Below are 15,345 nucleotides of genomic sequence, written 5' to 3' on the forward strand. Positions count from 1 at the left end.
GAGCCACAATGTTCTTTTGTATTCAATCTTAGGAGCAGTGCCAGTCATTTTCCAAACATATGAACTGAATCAAAAACATAGTAAAAAAAAAAAATGAAAGGAAAAAAAAAATTCTATATCAGTTTGACAACACATCTGCAACACCAGGCACATCTGAATCAAAATTTGATCCAAAGTGACAGTGCACCTTATAAATGTCATCTGTTTAAAAACCCTGTACGTCTGAGTGGCTTTATTGTGGTATAAAATGGAAGCTGTAATCTAGTGCTCCTCTATAAAACAGCAGTAGGTGGAATTTGATCCCATTCACTTCTCTAAAGCGTTTTCTAAAAGTGGGGTTATGCGGCTAAAAAAGAGTGTTTTGTGTTGGGAAGGTTACTTTGTAAAATGTCTTTTAATACGAATAACATGATCCTTTAAGTCTACATTTCTACATTGAGTTGAATACACGTTTGAATTAATTCACACAATTCTGTGGTTGACTGAACTCAGGGGTTGTTCTGAGGAAGTCTGGTAAAAATGGAGGAAGACTGAAATATATATTTACCTTTCATTTTTCACCACATTAAAAAAAAAAAAGCAGTTCTGTTTCCTTACAACTGCATTCAGGGCCCTAAGAGAGATTGGGATCTTGATTTTCAAGATGACGGCAAGCTTCTGTGCAGCAGCTCTTTGAACACCATGCCCAATTTAAATTCTGAAAATTGTCTGCAGCCCTCCACAACCTTCACACAACTCCGATAGAGTAATCAAGTATTACCATATATATATTGTTATTATTAAAATTAGTTTAATGACCTCACATCGACAACCTGCAGGACCTCCACTGACTACCAGAGGGGGCTTTGCAGCACACACGAGGAGCGAGGAGTCCACAAATGTAAATCTTTAGATTTTACTGATGTAAAGTTTGATTTTAGGCAAGTGCAGAGTCTGAGTGTGGACCATGGGACCCCTGGTGGTAAATACAGGTACTGCAATGTAGGTTCTGTGAGGTAAATCAATTATTTACAACTTTTGGTTTTGGAATTAAGCAACAAATATATCTAAAATATTAACATTGTGTTACATGAGGATCATATGATGAGGTTGTGATCTCTACAGGATGTATATCACCTTTTACATAATTTCAGCTGGGATTGGCTCCAGCTCCCCTTTTAACCCCAAATAGGATGAGCAGTAGAAGATGGAAATAATTATGCATACAATACAATACAACAAAACCCATTCAATTGTAATGTTTTATTTTTAATGTAATGCTCTTTTTTCTCTCATTTTATTAGAGTTTGTCCGATGAGTCTGTTTACTTTATTTTGTAAATTTAGTTCTCATTTAAGAGGAAAATAGATGATAAAATAAGGCACATATTAGTGGATGCAATGGTTCTCAACTGGATTATTATTATTATTATTATTATTTGAATTATTACTCAAGATTTGTTGTCCAGCAGATTATTTTCAGAATTTAAAGAGTTCTTAAGTTTAGTACTAGCTGTGCAAGTGGATTGTGATTGCCATTAAAAATGCATAATATATAACATATTTTGTTTTTTTGTGATGGATTCTTGTTTTTATTCTAAAAAAATGACATAATTAAAGTTTGAAACATATATACATTTCTTTCTTTTTTTTAAGGAAGCAAGGGAATTGTGGAATTTAAGCTTTATTTGTTTCAATGCAACACTTAACGTTTGAATTGAGTTCCTTACATTTGATGGCAAGTGAAACAAAATGGAGCAGCAAAGGAAGATGATGAAGGCGGTGCATGACAACATGAAAATGAGAGAAAGAAAGACAAGTAAGATCAAGAGATGCTGGGTGACAGAATGAAACATCAAACATACACAAGGTAGACGGCAGAGAATGTGTAGAGGACAAAGTGGATGATTTGAACAGCAAAGTGAAATAAAAAAAAAAGGTCCAGAATCAGAGGAAATAAGGAGTGGGTAATGAAGAGGGACATGATATACAGGCAGAATGAGAGAATGAATAAAGAGACTCCTTGTCAGCATGATGTTTTGATGGTGTGAAACTGTGAATGGAAAAACATGGGACATGGCTGGTGGTAAAATAATAATTACAAAATAACAAAGCCACATGGCTTGGATATCAGAGTCAAACTGAGATAATTCTCACATTGTCTGTACACAGAGACAATTGCCACTTTTATTATTTACTTATTTATTTATTATACAGTTCAAGCTTGGCTCTACTCGACTCGATTCTACTTGTTTTGATATCAGGTATGTTGTTTTTTTTTTCATTACTTCAGTACCTCCTCAACGTGGTCGTCATAGCACTGCTGTATGAAACTGTGATGACTTTATTGTATACGCAACACATACTAGTGAAGGGTAAAGCAGTCGTTTTCAGTTAATTAAAAACACTCGTTCACTGAATCGTTCAGTACTTCCTGCATTACATTTGCAGGAAGTACTGTCGGATGTCAAGCTCATGACTCCAGTGGCTGGCAGTCTGTCAATGTCACATTTTAGTATCAGCTCATCCAGGTACCATCTCTAATGGAAAAGCAAAAAAGCTGAGTAGAGTCAAGTTGAGTAGTGCTAGAACTGTATAATGAAAAATGGCAAGTATGTGTATGTCTGTGTGTGTGTGTGTGTATGATAAAAACTTCAGAAGTCACATGACTTTACCATCTGCATCATTTCAAATTATTTCTTGCTGAACAGTGTTGTGCCTAAACGCTACCATTTACTTTGCTATTTATGACCTTAAAACTTAACTTGATGTTTAATACACAGTTTTATTAAATTGTGTATCTTCATCTCAAATTTCTCACAGCTACAATAATCCTTACAAGCAACAGAAAAAGTATCACCACTTAGGTTTTGGGAACATTCATTCATAGCTCCTGCTAGAAGGGAATCTATTGGCCTTTCAGTGAACATCACACCAAGGGGACTATAATAATGCAGACAATTCTACAATGCTACATTTGGAAGTGCTATCCCAGTCTACTGCACAATGCCTCTACAATGTCTCACCTCATGAAACGTGACAGCATACTTATTACTGAGCCTGTGCTTCCTATTATGGATCCTTTTCTAGGAAAATTGCAGAGAGAATCACAGAGATGCATCTGAAAGTTTGCACACTTCTCACCTTACCAGAGCCTAACATTATCACCTCAAAAAGAGTCTAACAAAGAAGAAAAAGGCATTTTTTCCTTCTTTTTAATTTTTTTTAACCATGTATAGATTTTTTTCTCCACTCTTAGATTAAGTTCTCTTTTCCACAGACTTAAACTTCTAAACTACAGTAAGTCAGATACTATAAGGTGAATTTATGCACTCTGTAAAATCTGACAGATTGACTTGATGGATTAGATTGTGGAGAGTTGTGAAATGATAGATGGGATGTGAGTGCATGACTCTAGGGATCCAGGCTTTCAGATCAGTGGAGGTGTTGCTCTGAACGTCATGATCCCACACTCAGAACTCACTGCTGGGCAGCACATGGCCACACAGCAGCCTGTCAGTGCTTGCATTGCCTCAAGCTAAAGGCAGTGAGTGGGATTTACAGAATGGTGAGGCAGGAGCTCTTTTGGGGGGGGGGGGGGGGGGTCATGGCTAATTTCTACAGGGTTGAATTTTTATAACTGCCACAGGCTAAAAGTCCTGCTGCATTCATATGAGTCTGAAGACTCTGAGATTTCACAGGCAACACAGAATTAAAATGGTCACATTTTTAACACAGTGTTTTGATGTATGCTTGGCATTTCCCTCATATTTCAAATATTGAGCCAAATAAGTATAATTCAGTGTTACTATTTCAGGGGAATTTCAAGGTTTTCTAACCTAAACATTATGAACATAAACATGGGTGTGTAAGTAAAACAATTTTTTTTGGTCCAGTAGCTTAATTCACCCAGCAGCTGTCATGACCCCTGGATTATTTGGACATTTGCTTTTATGTTCTTTTTATTTTCTTTACCTCTGTTCGCTGTGTGTCTGGTTTTCTTGTTTTATTTTGAAGTTTTTCCCTTGGTGTGTTCCTTGTCAAGTTTTGCTTCCTCCCCTTTTGATCGCTGCCTCGTCCCTCGTGTGTTTCATCTGTCTAATAAGTCTCACCTGTGTCTGATTATCCTTGCCCTCCCTAGTGCATTTAGGTCTTATTTAGACTGCAGCCCAAATCAGATTAGCATATCCGATCAGAATCTGATCTTCCTGACCAACTTTTCACATTATATATTGCCATTGTCTATAGTCTAGTCTTCCACATTGGTTTCCATAGTTACAGGTCACGCCCTGTAAAAACACTCTGGGACGACAGAAATGTCTCAGTGGTGCATTGAGGAGCAATTAGTCTCTGGCTGAAGGTGCTCCTCTCTTTGACCAGAGCGTTATGGAGAGGGTGAGAGTCATACTGCAGAATCGCCCGCACCTTCGACAGCATCCTCCTGTCTGACACTGCTGTCAAAGTGTCCAGCTCCACCCCCACAACATCACTGGCCTTTCTGATCAGACTCGTAAAACATCCTCAGCATGGTCCAGCAGATGTTAAAGGAGCGGAGCCTCCTCAGAAAATAGAGGTCTGTCCCTTCTTGTAAAGGGCTTCAGTGTTAGTACAGTCCAGTTTACGGTCTATGAACACAAGCAGGACATCTTCCATATCACAGGGATCCTCTGGAGGCTCAGGCTCGTGATGAAGACACGATGAAGCACTCTACAGAGCTGTTCAGTGCAGGCTCTGGTTCCGTATTTGGGACCTAAGCCATGTGGCTGTAATCCATTGTTCTTTGTCAATGGCCTGTATGCAGACATAATGCAGGACGCTTTATGTCTCATTGACTGTCTACGAGGGGCGACGGTGGCAAGACACTTAACCCCACGTTGCTCCTGACGGCTGAAAGTGTGAGTGAATGGGTGTGAATGGGTGAATGGGAACTGTAGTGTAAAGCAGCTTTGAGTGGTCATCAAGACTGGAAAAGCGCTATATAAATACAAAACCATTTACAGTTTATGGCCCCTCCACTGGTAAACCTATTTAACCGGAAGACTCTCTTTTGCTCACTTGTTCTCTGGCTCCGGGCCATGGGGCCCATGGCGCACGAACAACACCCTTTTTGAAGAAGCCACGCCAGTTTCACACTCGCTGTCCAAGTGAGAAACTTGTTTTACGTATTTAGGCAATCGAGATGGAGACTCTGCAGCCACCAGCTTCCATCCCTCCACCCACGAGGTATGCACCTGGCCCGACACATCCCTCCATACCTGACGCCCAAACTGCTTCTCTCCAGAGACTCAGAGGATCAACAGCTGTCTGCTGTGAGCCAACTAACGGCCCGTCCACGCTTTGCAACTCCAGTGAACTGGACCGGACCCAAGAACGGACCACACACCTTGGTATCGGCTTCCAGTAAGAGGCAAAAGTGTTAGATGAAGAGTTAGGTGAAGTTTCTGTGTTTGTTAATTGTTCTTTATATTGAATGTGTTGGATTGCGCACCCACACATATTCATATTTGTGTTAGCTTTATAATTACGTGTTTTCTTTCATTACGCTTTGTATTCATCGTTGTTGTTTTAATGCTGAGTGTGGAGCACACCTCTGCTGCAGCGCTGGGTCTCCCCCCACTGTGAGTGAGTAGACACGTCACGTGAGATAATGGCTGTATAAACGTTATGATTCACAGACTGGCCTGGCTTTGCCTGTGACAAGTCTGTGTGGTTTAGACTGCCATCAACTCTTACTAGGGCTGCAACGATTATTCTAGTATTTCGAGCAACTCGATTACAAAAATTCCTTGAGGCAGAGTTTTTGCCTTGAGGAATTTTTGTAATCGAGTTGTTCGAGTTTTAATTTTTCTCACACGTTATGCGGCCTGTTCAGCACAGGGTTCATTGTTCCACATGGACCCTTTTAGCAGACGCACACCCAGATTTCAGCTTTTCAGAGAAAATGTACATGGAACACACCATAAATTAAGGATTTTTTCTGTCGCCTAAAAAAATATTGCATTTTAAAGCAAATATCACCTTTAAAATATGCAGTAGGAGCTTAAAAACGCATGGAGGTCATGTAACAACACGTGGACATGAGCTGTGCAAAGATGCTGCTGATTTACATGTCACTATTGGTCTAAAAAGTACTTGTTTTGAAAAAAAACAACAAAAAAAACAATGAAAACTATGTCAAACGATGCTCCTTGTGCGGTTCGTAAAAACAACTCTGTGACTCTGCAGCGTCTTTGGTTACGCAGCGCCATAGCTCTGGCTTACCTTGGTCAGTTTGGTTGATTGACAGCTCGTTTTAAACCTCTTAACCGGGAGAATCAAATACATGTGTGTAAATCACTTCATTAGCGAGTCAAAAGGACATAAATGAATATGACACATTTGCGCGGATATTCACCCTTCTCTAATCAGAACGATCTAATGTCGCTCTGTAATGATCAATCAGACTGGGATTTGTTCCCAAAGCATGCTGGAAAGTGTAGTTCTTCATTAGAAGTGTTTTTTTTTCCAGTGGAAACAACTTGTTTTGATAAACAGCAAAGGTAAGACAACATTTCTGCTTGTATTTCTTGAAAGTCAGTTGTTGTTGTGCTCTTATTTTGGGGCTGGATCCGTGAATCTTGGTCGTAGATTGATAAAAATGGTACCGCTGGACTCTGTGTTGACTCTTGTTTTGTTTACATAATCACGCTGACACTCCGGTGCCACTTTTCAATGAGTGCGCTGTAACAGTTTTTTTTCGCTCCTGCTGTTTGAGTCATGTGTGTTTTAACAAAGTTAGACATGGTTTTATGACGCTTTTGTCACTGTGTCTGACCCTGCCCCCGGTACCGGGGACAACCGTGAAGAAGAGGTTAAAAGATGACTAGTCTACTGTCAGCTTTATTGTCAATTTCTTCATGCGCTGCAGGGCTCTCCTGTTGTAGTCAGTGCAGCTCCTGCCCCACACATTGATGCCGGAGGTTGTTGTCCCTGCACAACATAGTCAGATGGTCGACCTCTTTCCTGTAGTGAGTCTCATCACCTTTGATGATGAGACTCACCAGAGTTGTGTCGTCCACAAATTTCACCAGGTGGTTGGAGCACACACTGTGCTCAGTGTGATGCTGCTCGAGGTGCTGTTGCCAACACATACTGCTTGTGGCCTCTGACTGAGGAAGTCTAGCAGCCAGTTGCAGAGGGAAGTGCTGATGCCCAGTTTGTCAAGTTTGCAGATGAGTTGTTGTGGTATTATCGAGTTGAATGCTGAATTGAAGTCTGAACAGGTGTTAAAGATGAGGTGTTAAAGATGTGTGAAGACATCCTTCAGCTCCTCTACACAGTCCTTTGGCACTCTACCAAGAATGTTGTCTGGACCTGCTGCTTTCCGGGTGTTGAGAGTGTCCTCTTCATGCTGGTAGCAAACAGTCTTTTACTTTTTACCTTTTTTTTAGTTTGCTTTATTAAAGACTTGCATTGTTAGTTTTTGCAATCTGCGTTTGGGCCACAGTTTTGATGCTAACTGAAGGCTACATAGGTTCTTCAACACACTTGGAAGAGAAATACAAGGGATATTCAGCAGCAATATGCAACTTGACTGATAAATGTTGCTAAATTCTACACACTGTACACTGTATAGTTAGAACGTGGTTTGTATATTTGGATGGGTCTTGTTTAAGTTGTGTATGTATACTTGAGTACTATCTCAAACCCCAACTTGAAAAAACAGAGCTATCCTTTTAATATTTGTATGCAATTAGTTTAAAGTAAGAATAAGGATAACAGATTTGTTTACTTGATATGTCCCCAGGATGCAGCAAATTCATTTAAAGTACAGTGTTTACTCATTATCTTCGCTTTAAAACTCATTATCTCCACTTTATGCTACAGTGCTTCTTTTTGTCATTCAATCATTTGACATATGTTCCACTTCTCGCTTTCTTTTGCCAAGTTTGCAGATCTAACGTCATATCTCACATGGTAATGAGTGACCTTCTCACCAACATCTAAAGACTTATGATATCACTACTCAGAAATTCTCTTTATGAAGACTGATGAGGCAGCAGAACTTTAGAAAGTTTGAGAAGAGCCTGCACCATCTGCGAGCCTGTGTATTATTCACAAAGTGCATGCAGTATTTGTGTAATCATGTGGAAGACAGAGAAAATGATATGATGTTTTAAAACATGGACAGGTCAAGCTGCTGTACCTTGGGCTGTAGATTGGGGTGCAGCAGGACATATCCATTGGGATCGATGGCAAAGTAGTAACCATTTGGACCAATCTGGAACATGAGCGGAAAATCAAATTGTTTGCACCAAAAAACAACATAGTGCTATTGCATGCACAATACAATCATACATCTTAATGGTTGTTAAAAAGTGAGTCAAAAGATGGATGATAATGTTTTTTTGTTATTTAAGAAAAAAAAAAGCAAGCAGTAGCATGCAACAAAGGGGCTGCTATTTATTACAAAGACTTTTTTTTATTTTGGGTGATTTTGCCACTTAACGCAGATATCTAATTGCCGATCACATGGCAGCGGCTCAATGCATTCAGTCAGGATGAACTGTTAAAGTACAACCTGGGAATCAGAACAAGGAAGAAATGTTATTTAACAGACTTTTGAATGTGGCACAGTTGTTGGTGCCAATCGAGCGTGTCTGAGGAATTCAGAAACTACTGATCTACTGGGATTTTCACATGCAAACATATTTAGAGTTTACAGAGAAGGGTCCAAAAAGTGAAAATATTCCAGCAGTTCTCTGGGGGAAAATGCCTTGTCGATGCCAGCAGTCAGAAGAAAAAATATGGGTTCATGGTGGTAGATAGGCAACGATATGTGATTGGCACAATATAAAAGTCTTGAAATACTACATTTCAGTTGTCTCACTTGAGGGAAGTGGAAAAGCTGCCACATCATCTAAATAAATATAAATAAGTGCCATGGAAACAGTTTCAGTAAATGAAAGGTAATTTAGACAAGACTGCCACGTCCATTCTATTTTCACATTGTGCTGTGATGGAAAAATAGCAGAAATACTTCAACAGTGAGCAGGGGGAAACAACAACATTCCTCCACTTAATGCAAGAAACTAACATACTACAGTAATGAACTAGAGCTGCAACAAAACATGACCATATATCAACAGCTACAGTGGTATGCAAAAGTTTGGGCACCCATGTACATTTTCATTTTCCTTTATAAATCATTGGTTGTTTGAATAAGAAATTTCAGTTAAATATATCATATAGGAGACAAACACAGTGATATTTGGGAAGTGAAATAAAGTTTATATGATTTACAGAAATTGTGCAGAATTATGTAAATACAATTAGGCATGTGCATACATTTAGGCACCCTTGTCATTTTAGGGTATTTAAAGCTCAAACCATTAAATAATTGACCGAAAATTCCAATTCTTTGACACTAGAGCCTTTATATGTCCTTCTTAAAAAACATTTTTTTTTTCTTTTTCAAATATCAATTTTCATATTGGAGTTTTAACTAGTATCATATTTGATCCTGCGGGTCACAATGCTCAAACATTCTTTTTTTCTTGAACAAAAAATATACAAACAAATCCAACAAAAACAATGCAGCAATGGAACTGGCAGGGAGGAAGTCTGGAAGACATAACATTTCAGTTATTTTTACTCATTTTGCAGTTCACAACCTTATTATTATGAGTGATGGTAGGCTTGAAAACAGTTGTTCAGACAAGGATGCACTCTGCATTTCTCACAGTACACATGGGCAAAGTGGCCTACGCAGTGCTTGCATCTCTGACGGGTTTGATCGGGTTTGTCAAGGAAAAAATTGTCACACTGCTCATCATGTGGGGGGCTCAAAAACTTATGTATCACATATGATACGTTTGGCGTTATAGGGTTAAGGGGGTCAATTGTAAGCGTTTCACCTCTTTGCATATTCTCTGAAGAGAGGCAACATGGGAGCCTCAAAACAACTCTCAAATGACCTGAAAACAATGATTGTTCAACATCATGGTTTAGGGGAAGGATACAGAAAGCTATCTCAGAGATTTAAGCTCTCAGTTTCAACTGTGAGGAACATTGTGAGGAATGTGAAGACCACAGACACAGTTCTAGTTAAGACCAAGAAAAATCTCAGATAAGCAGAGGCCAAGGATGGTGAGAACAGTCAGAGTCAACCAACCCAATCCAAAGACATACAACATCATCTCCAGATGGTGTCACTGTGCATCGTTCAACTATTCAGCGCACTTTACAAGGAGATGCTGTATGGAAGAGTAATGCAGAATAAGCCTTTTCTCTGCATCCGCCACAAACAGACTCGCTTGAGGTATGCTAAAGCACATTTGGAATAAGGTGATGTGGACTGATGAATCTAAAATAGAGTTATTCGGGCAAAACAAGGGGTGTTATGCATGGCACAGCATTCCAAGAAAAACACTTGCTACATACAGTAAAATGTGGTGGTGGTTCCATCATCATGCTGTGGGGCTGTGTGGTCAGTGCAGGGACTGGGAATATTGTTAAAGTTGAGGGTCACATGGATTCCACTCAATATCAGCAGATTCTGGAGAGCAATGTCCAGGAATCAGTGACAACGTTGAAGTTGTGCCGGGGCTGGATCTTTCAACAAGACAACGACCACTGCTCAAAATCTACTAAGGCATTCACGCAGAAGAACAAATACAACGTTCTGGAATGACCATCTCAGTCAGACCTGAATATTATTGAAAATTTGTAGTGTGATTTAAAGCGGTCTGTCCATGCTTGAAACCATCAAACTGGACTGAACTGGAGATGTTTTGTAAAGAAGAATGGTCCAAAATACCTTCAGCCAGAATCCAGACTCTAATTGGAAGCTATAGGAAGCGTTTAGAGGCTGTTATTTCTGCAAAAGGAGGATGCACAAAATTGTTATTTCGTGGTGCCTAAACTTATGCACATGCCTATATTTGTTTAAATAATTATTGCACACTTTCTGTAAATCATATTAACTTTATTTCACTTCTCAAATATCACTGTGTTTTTCTACAATATGATATATTTAACTGAAATTTCTTCTCCAAACGACCAATGATTTATAAAGTAAATCATGAACATTTACAGGGGTACCCAATCTTTTGCATACCACTGTATTTACGTCATCAAGTTGCACTTTCTCTGGAGACATGGACTTTCATGGCACCTGCTTATTTTGGCTAACTAGCAACAAATATTCACTTAACAGCAGTTGCTGGAAACACATAAATGCATTTTTTTTTACAGAGCCCTTAAAATCTGTGAAATATTTCTATGAAAACCATGATTATGATCAAGATGTGCAGAAGACCATCTCTGAACTCACTGTAAAGCGTGGCGTGAGTTTCTTGATGTCATCCAAAGACACATCAATCCCCATTACGCCAAGAATCAACTGATTCTGGTGCTGAGAGACAGTATGAGAGAAAAAAAAAGGAATAATAAACAACAATATATTTATCAGGCCATGCTTCATACTCCACCCACAATATGGTCAAGCTCTCTATCCAATGCACCTCTCCATTCCTGTCATCGAAGGTCATGGTTCTGTTGAAGACTGGGAGAGTTCCAGTGATAACCAGACCCAGTTCCTAATGGAGACAAAAAGTAAACGCATCACATTAATAAAACCATTTTTGTACATCATATACTGTACATTAGAAAATAGTAAATGGTGGGTATTAAAAAAAACATTCCAACTGTGGAATGACTGAAAAAAAAATTCAAAATCATGTCTAAAAATACAATTTAACAATATACAAACTGATTGTGAGCTTTACCAGTGTTTACCCATACACTTTTAAAGTGACTGCTACTGCTCCTATATATAGTCCTTGGTTTGCTAGATGTCTTTGTCTTACCTCCATGCAAAGACACATAAAAATTCTGCCACTTTTTTGAAATTCCTAATAATTAGGAAATGAAGTCGAGAAGAATAACAGAAAGAAGAGTAGACTGGGATAGAGAAAGAGGAAGACAAAGAGCAAGACCGCAGCTAAACTATAGCGTATGTCGTTAAACTGCAATTAAAATGGTGAAAATTACATTTTTCTATTTGTTTGTTTAATCCTAACAACTCTAATGTAGAGCAACATTATCTGACTTTGGTCCCCAATAAGTATGTGTGTGTATGGCAGTACATACAGGGGAGAGGACAAGCACTATATGCACACATACATTTAATTCAGGATACAATACACCAAGACATTGTGGACGAGCTATGCTTCCAACTTTGTGGCAACAGTTTGAGGAAGGTCCTTTTCTATTCCAACATGTCTGTGCCCCAGCACTGAAAGCAAGGATGATAAAGACATTGTTTGACAACTAACTTAATGGGCACAAATTCCCATACAAAACACTTCAGAGTCTCAAGTCTTCCAAATAGTGTGCAAGCAGTTATAGCTGCAATAGCTGAACCAACTCCATCTTAAAGTACTGTATGTATTTGAATATGTAAGTACAGTCCCTGTTGGTGTGATGGTGAGGCGTCCGAATACCAAAGCAGGTGAACGTTGCTTCTCTACGTGTTTGCTGAACAGGAAGTTTGATACCAATGCATTAAATATTCTGTTCAAACACAGAACGTTTAAACAATGTTCATGGTCTTTGGCCCCCACTAAACGGTATACTGTTTCTGAATGAATTTTGAAATGATTTGAAACCTAAAACTACTTCTACGTTCTACTTTAGCAAGGTGGTTAGAGACACATTTCCTGTCACACAACAAAGCCAGAAGAGTTATTTTTTATCACTTCATATGGACCTTAAAGCAAATGCAATATTGCAGCATCATTCTACTGTGAATTAAATGTGGAGTGATTGATAAGTTTGTGGCCGAAGTAGATGGAAGGTATAGCTCTAATTACTCAGATGTGCAGTCCAACAGTTTTAGTGATTATGCAGGAATTTATAGTGAAAAATTGAAAGGTCCACATATGTAAGTACATTAGCATATTAGTAACTTATTAGCTCCCCCCTCTGGAACGGTGGATGCACTGCTACTGTCGCTCGTGAAACACCTCCACAACAGACGTTATTCTTCTTCTGCAGTTTAATGTACGCAACCGGATGTGCCCAGACTAGTGCCTGGAGCAGTAAAGAGCTTTAAAACAAATACACTGTTACATTCTTATTCACAAATCAAAATCAAAACAAATAAGACACTGGACCTTTAATGTTGATTACCTCTGAAGTATTTCTGTTTTGTGCAAGTGAAAACTGCAAGTCAGCGCCTCCTGAGAAAATGGACAAAACTGGCCTTCCTGCAGTCATTCTCAACCTCAATCTTAGGGCTTTATCACCCAAGGACATCCATGTGGACATGTTGCCAACACTAGGGGAGGGTGTGCTTCTCACAACAAGGTGAAGAAGTGCTAAATTAAAACACTGATAAGAGATCCTGAATGATAACCTCCATCCAGGAGGGCTAGTCACTGCCACTGCAGGAGATTAACGGTGTGAATGTATTGTCCTGAGGGGTAATGTTTGAAATAAGTGTTTTTACAAATTCTCTCACCTCTACATCTACCTCAAGCCATTTACTTATCAATCACACACAATGGCTTACCAGGGCATCAAGGTACACATTAGTCCACTGGACTTGCTTGGCCTGCTTGTCTGCCAGAACCATGGGTCTCCCCAGGACATCCAGGTACTCCTGAAATTGACCAAACACACCCATGTTATTATCCATGTCTTTACTATGAAGAAATAATTTAAAATACTTCATAAATCTGAAAATAAAACAATATGATAGGATAACTAACTCTATCTATCTATCTATCTATCTATCTATCTATCTATCTATCTATCTATCTATCTATCTATCTATCTATCTATCTATCTATCTATCTATCTATCTATCTATCTATCTATCTATCTATCTATCTATCAGACAACATACAATGTGTCTGACTTTGCAAGGCTTTGATCTTTTTCTCTTTTGTTTTGTGCTCGGGCTTCTCTAAAAAAAAAATAGATGCTCACCTTTGAGACAACCAGTTTTAAATAAAGGACAGATTAAAAACAATAATCATGCATTAAAATCACCTGTGTGTTTATTCTGATAGCTCCGATGGAAGGAATCTCATAGAAGTAACCTGCAATCAGTATCAGAGTCAAGGCTTTTAGAAAGCAATGTGTCAGTTATACCATCTGTGAAGCAAATGAGGGATGAAAGCAAATTAAGCAGGATTCAAATTTAGTTGCATAGTATCAGGTGGTTTATTATTATATATGTATAAACAAGGTGTATAATGTAATGTAATCACAATAAGCTTAATCCAATTCTCTGTCAGTGACAGAGACATAAAACAACTCACAAACATTTTTTGCCATTGTGATTATGAGCCGTGCTGTACCTTTGTTGGAACAGGCCATCCACTGAATGGGTCCTTTATCATAGTTGTGTTGTCCGACTGAAAAGGTGAAGATCCTCACCTGGAGCAAAAAGAATATATATATATATATATATATATATATATATATATATATATAATTAAGACAAAATAGTTTGGGCACTTAGCTGAGGTGTGAAAAGGAAACAGTGGAAGACAATAACACAACGTAATGGTGCCAACTGCTGTATAAACTCTAACAATAGTAAAAACACCAAAACACACCCTAAGAGGATGTTGTTCTCTCATCATTCATCTTCATTTAAAGTTAGTTATTTGATGACAAGTTTGTCTGTAATATAATGTTATTAGTTATGTGGATGTCTGATACCATATGTAACATTGTTGTTAGTAAGACACAATATTCATCCATCCATTTTCCACTGATCAATCCTGCACATGAGTTGCCAATCTCAGCTGACAGGGCGACAGGCAGGGAATATGGAACTGTATATGGACAGTTCAGCAGGGCCACAGAGACAAACTTTGTCTCTGTCCAATTTATTTAATCCCCATTTTGCATGTTTTTGGAGTGCGGGAAGAAGCCGGAGAACCTGGAGATGTGTTATGTTAAGTGTTATGCATTGAGTTGTGATGATTAAGGTTAGTGAAAGGGGCTGGGGAACAGTGACGTGCGGTCACAGTAGGCAGGGTAGGCAGTGCCAGGCTGTGCCAGGCTGTCAGGGAAAATTTGAGGTTGAGTTCATGTTTGATTATTTTTTAAAATGTTGTATTTTTTAATTCCAGATAACTTTGAATGTGTCCGCATTAGGTGATTTTCATAGTCTAATAAAAGCGACTCAACAGTGTTGTTTTCTGGTCAGGCAGCGGCTGCACAAGATGTTCGCCATTGCGTTCTATTACAGAGCAAAGGCACAGACCTCCTCTGACTTTCTGTCTCATCGCCGTGTATGAGACTGTTTGCGCATGTGCAGTCAGTTTCCCGTATAGTTAAAATGTACGTCTAAAAGCACATCGCTACG

The 15,345-nt window shown here is 38.9% G+C and overlaps 1 protein-coding gene across 1 annotated transcript in view; it reads right to left on the reverse strand.

Moving 5' to 3' along the window:
* LOC310931075 (voltage-dependent calcium channel subunit alpha-2/delta-1) overlaps window positions 1-15,345 on the reverse strand; it is a gene marked incomplete at both ends in the record, with an annotated part of 144,429 nt that overhangs the window by 33,526 nt on the left and 95,558 nt on the right. The window contains 6 exons of the mRNA XM_083894161.1: window positions 8,164-8,238; window positions 11,293-11,373; window positions 11,483-11,557; window positions 13,534-13,623; window positions 14,016-14,065; window positions 14,327-14,405. Of these exons, the coding sequence (XP_083750287.1) occupies window positions 8,164-8,238; window positions 11,293-11,373; window positions 11,483-11,557; window positions 13,534-13,623; window positions 14,016-14,065; window positions 14,327-14,405 (450 nt within the window). The remainder of the gene's footprint in view (window positions 1-8,163; window positions 8,239-11,292; window positions 11,374-11,482; window positions 11,558-13,533; window positions 13,624-14,015; window positions 14,066-14,326; window positions 14,406-15,345) is intronic.

Source organism: Microchirus variegatus (assembly GCF_963457635.1).
Source record: "Microchirus variegatus genome assembly, chromosome: 8".
Taxonomy (NCBI): Eukaryota; Metazoa; Chordata; class Actinopteri; order Pleuronectiformes; family Soleidae; genus Microchirus; species Microchirus variegatus.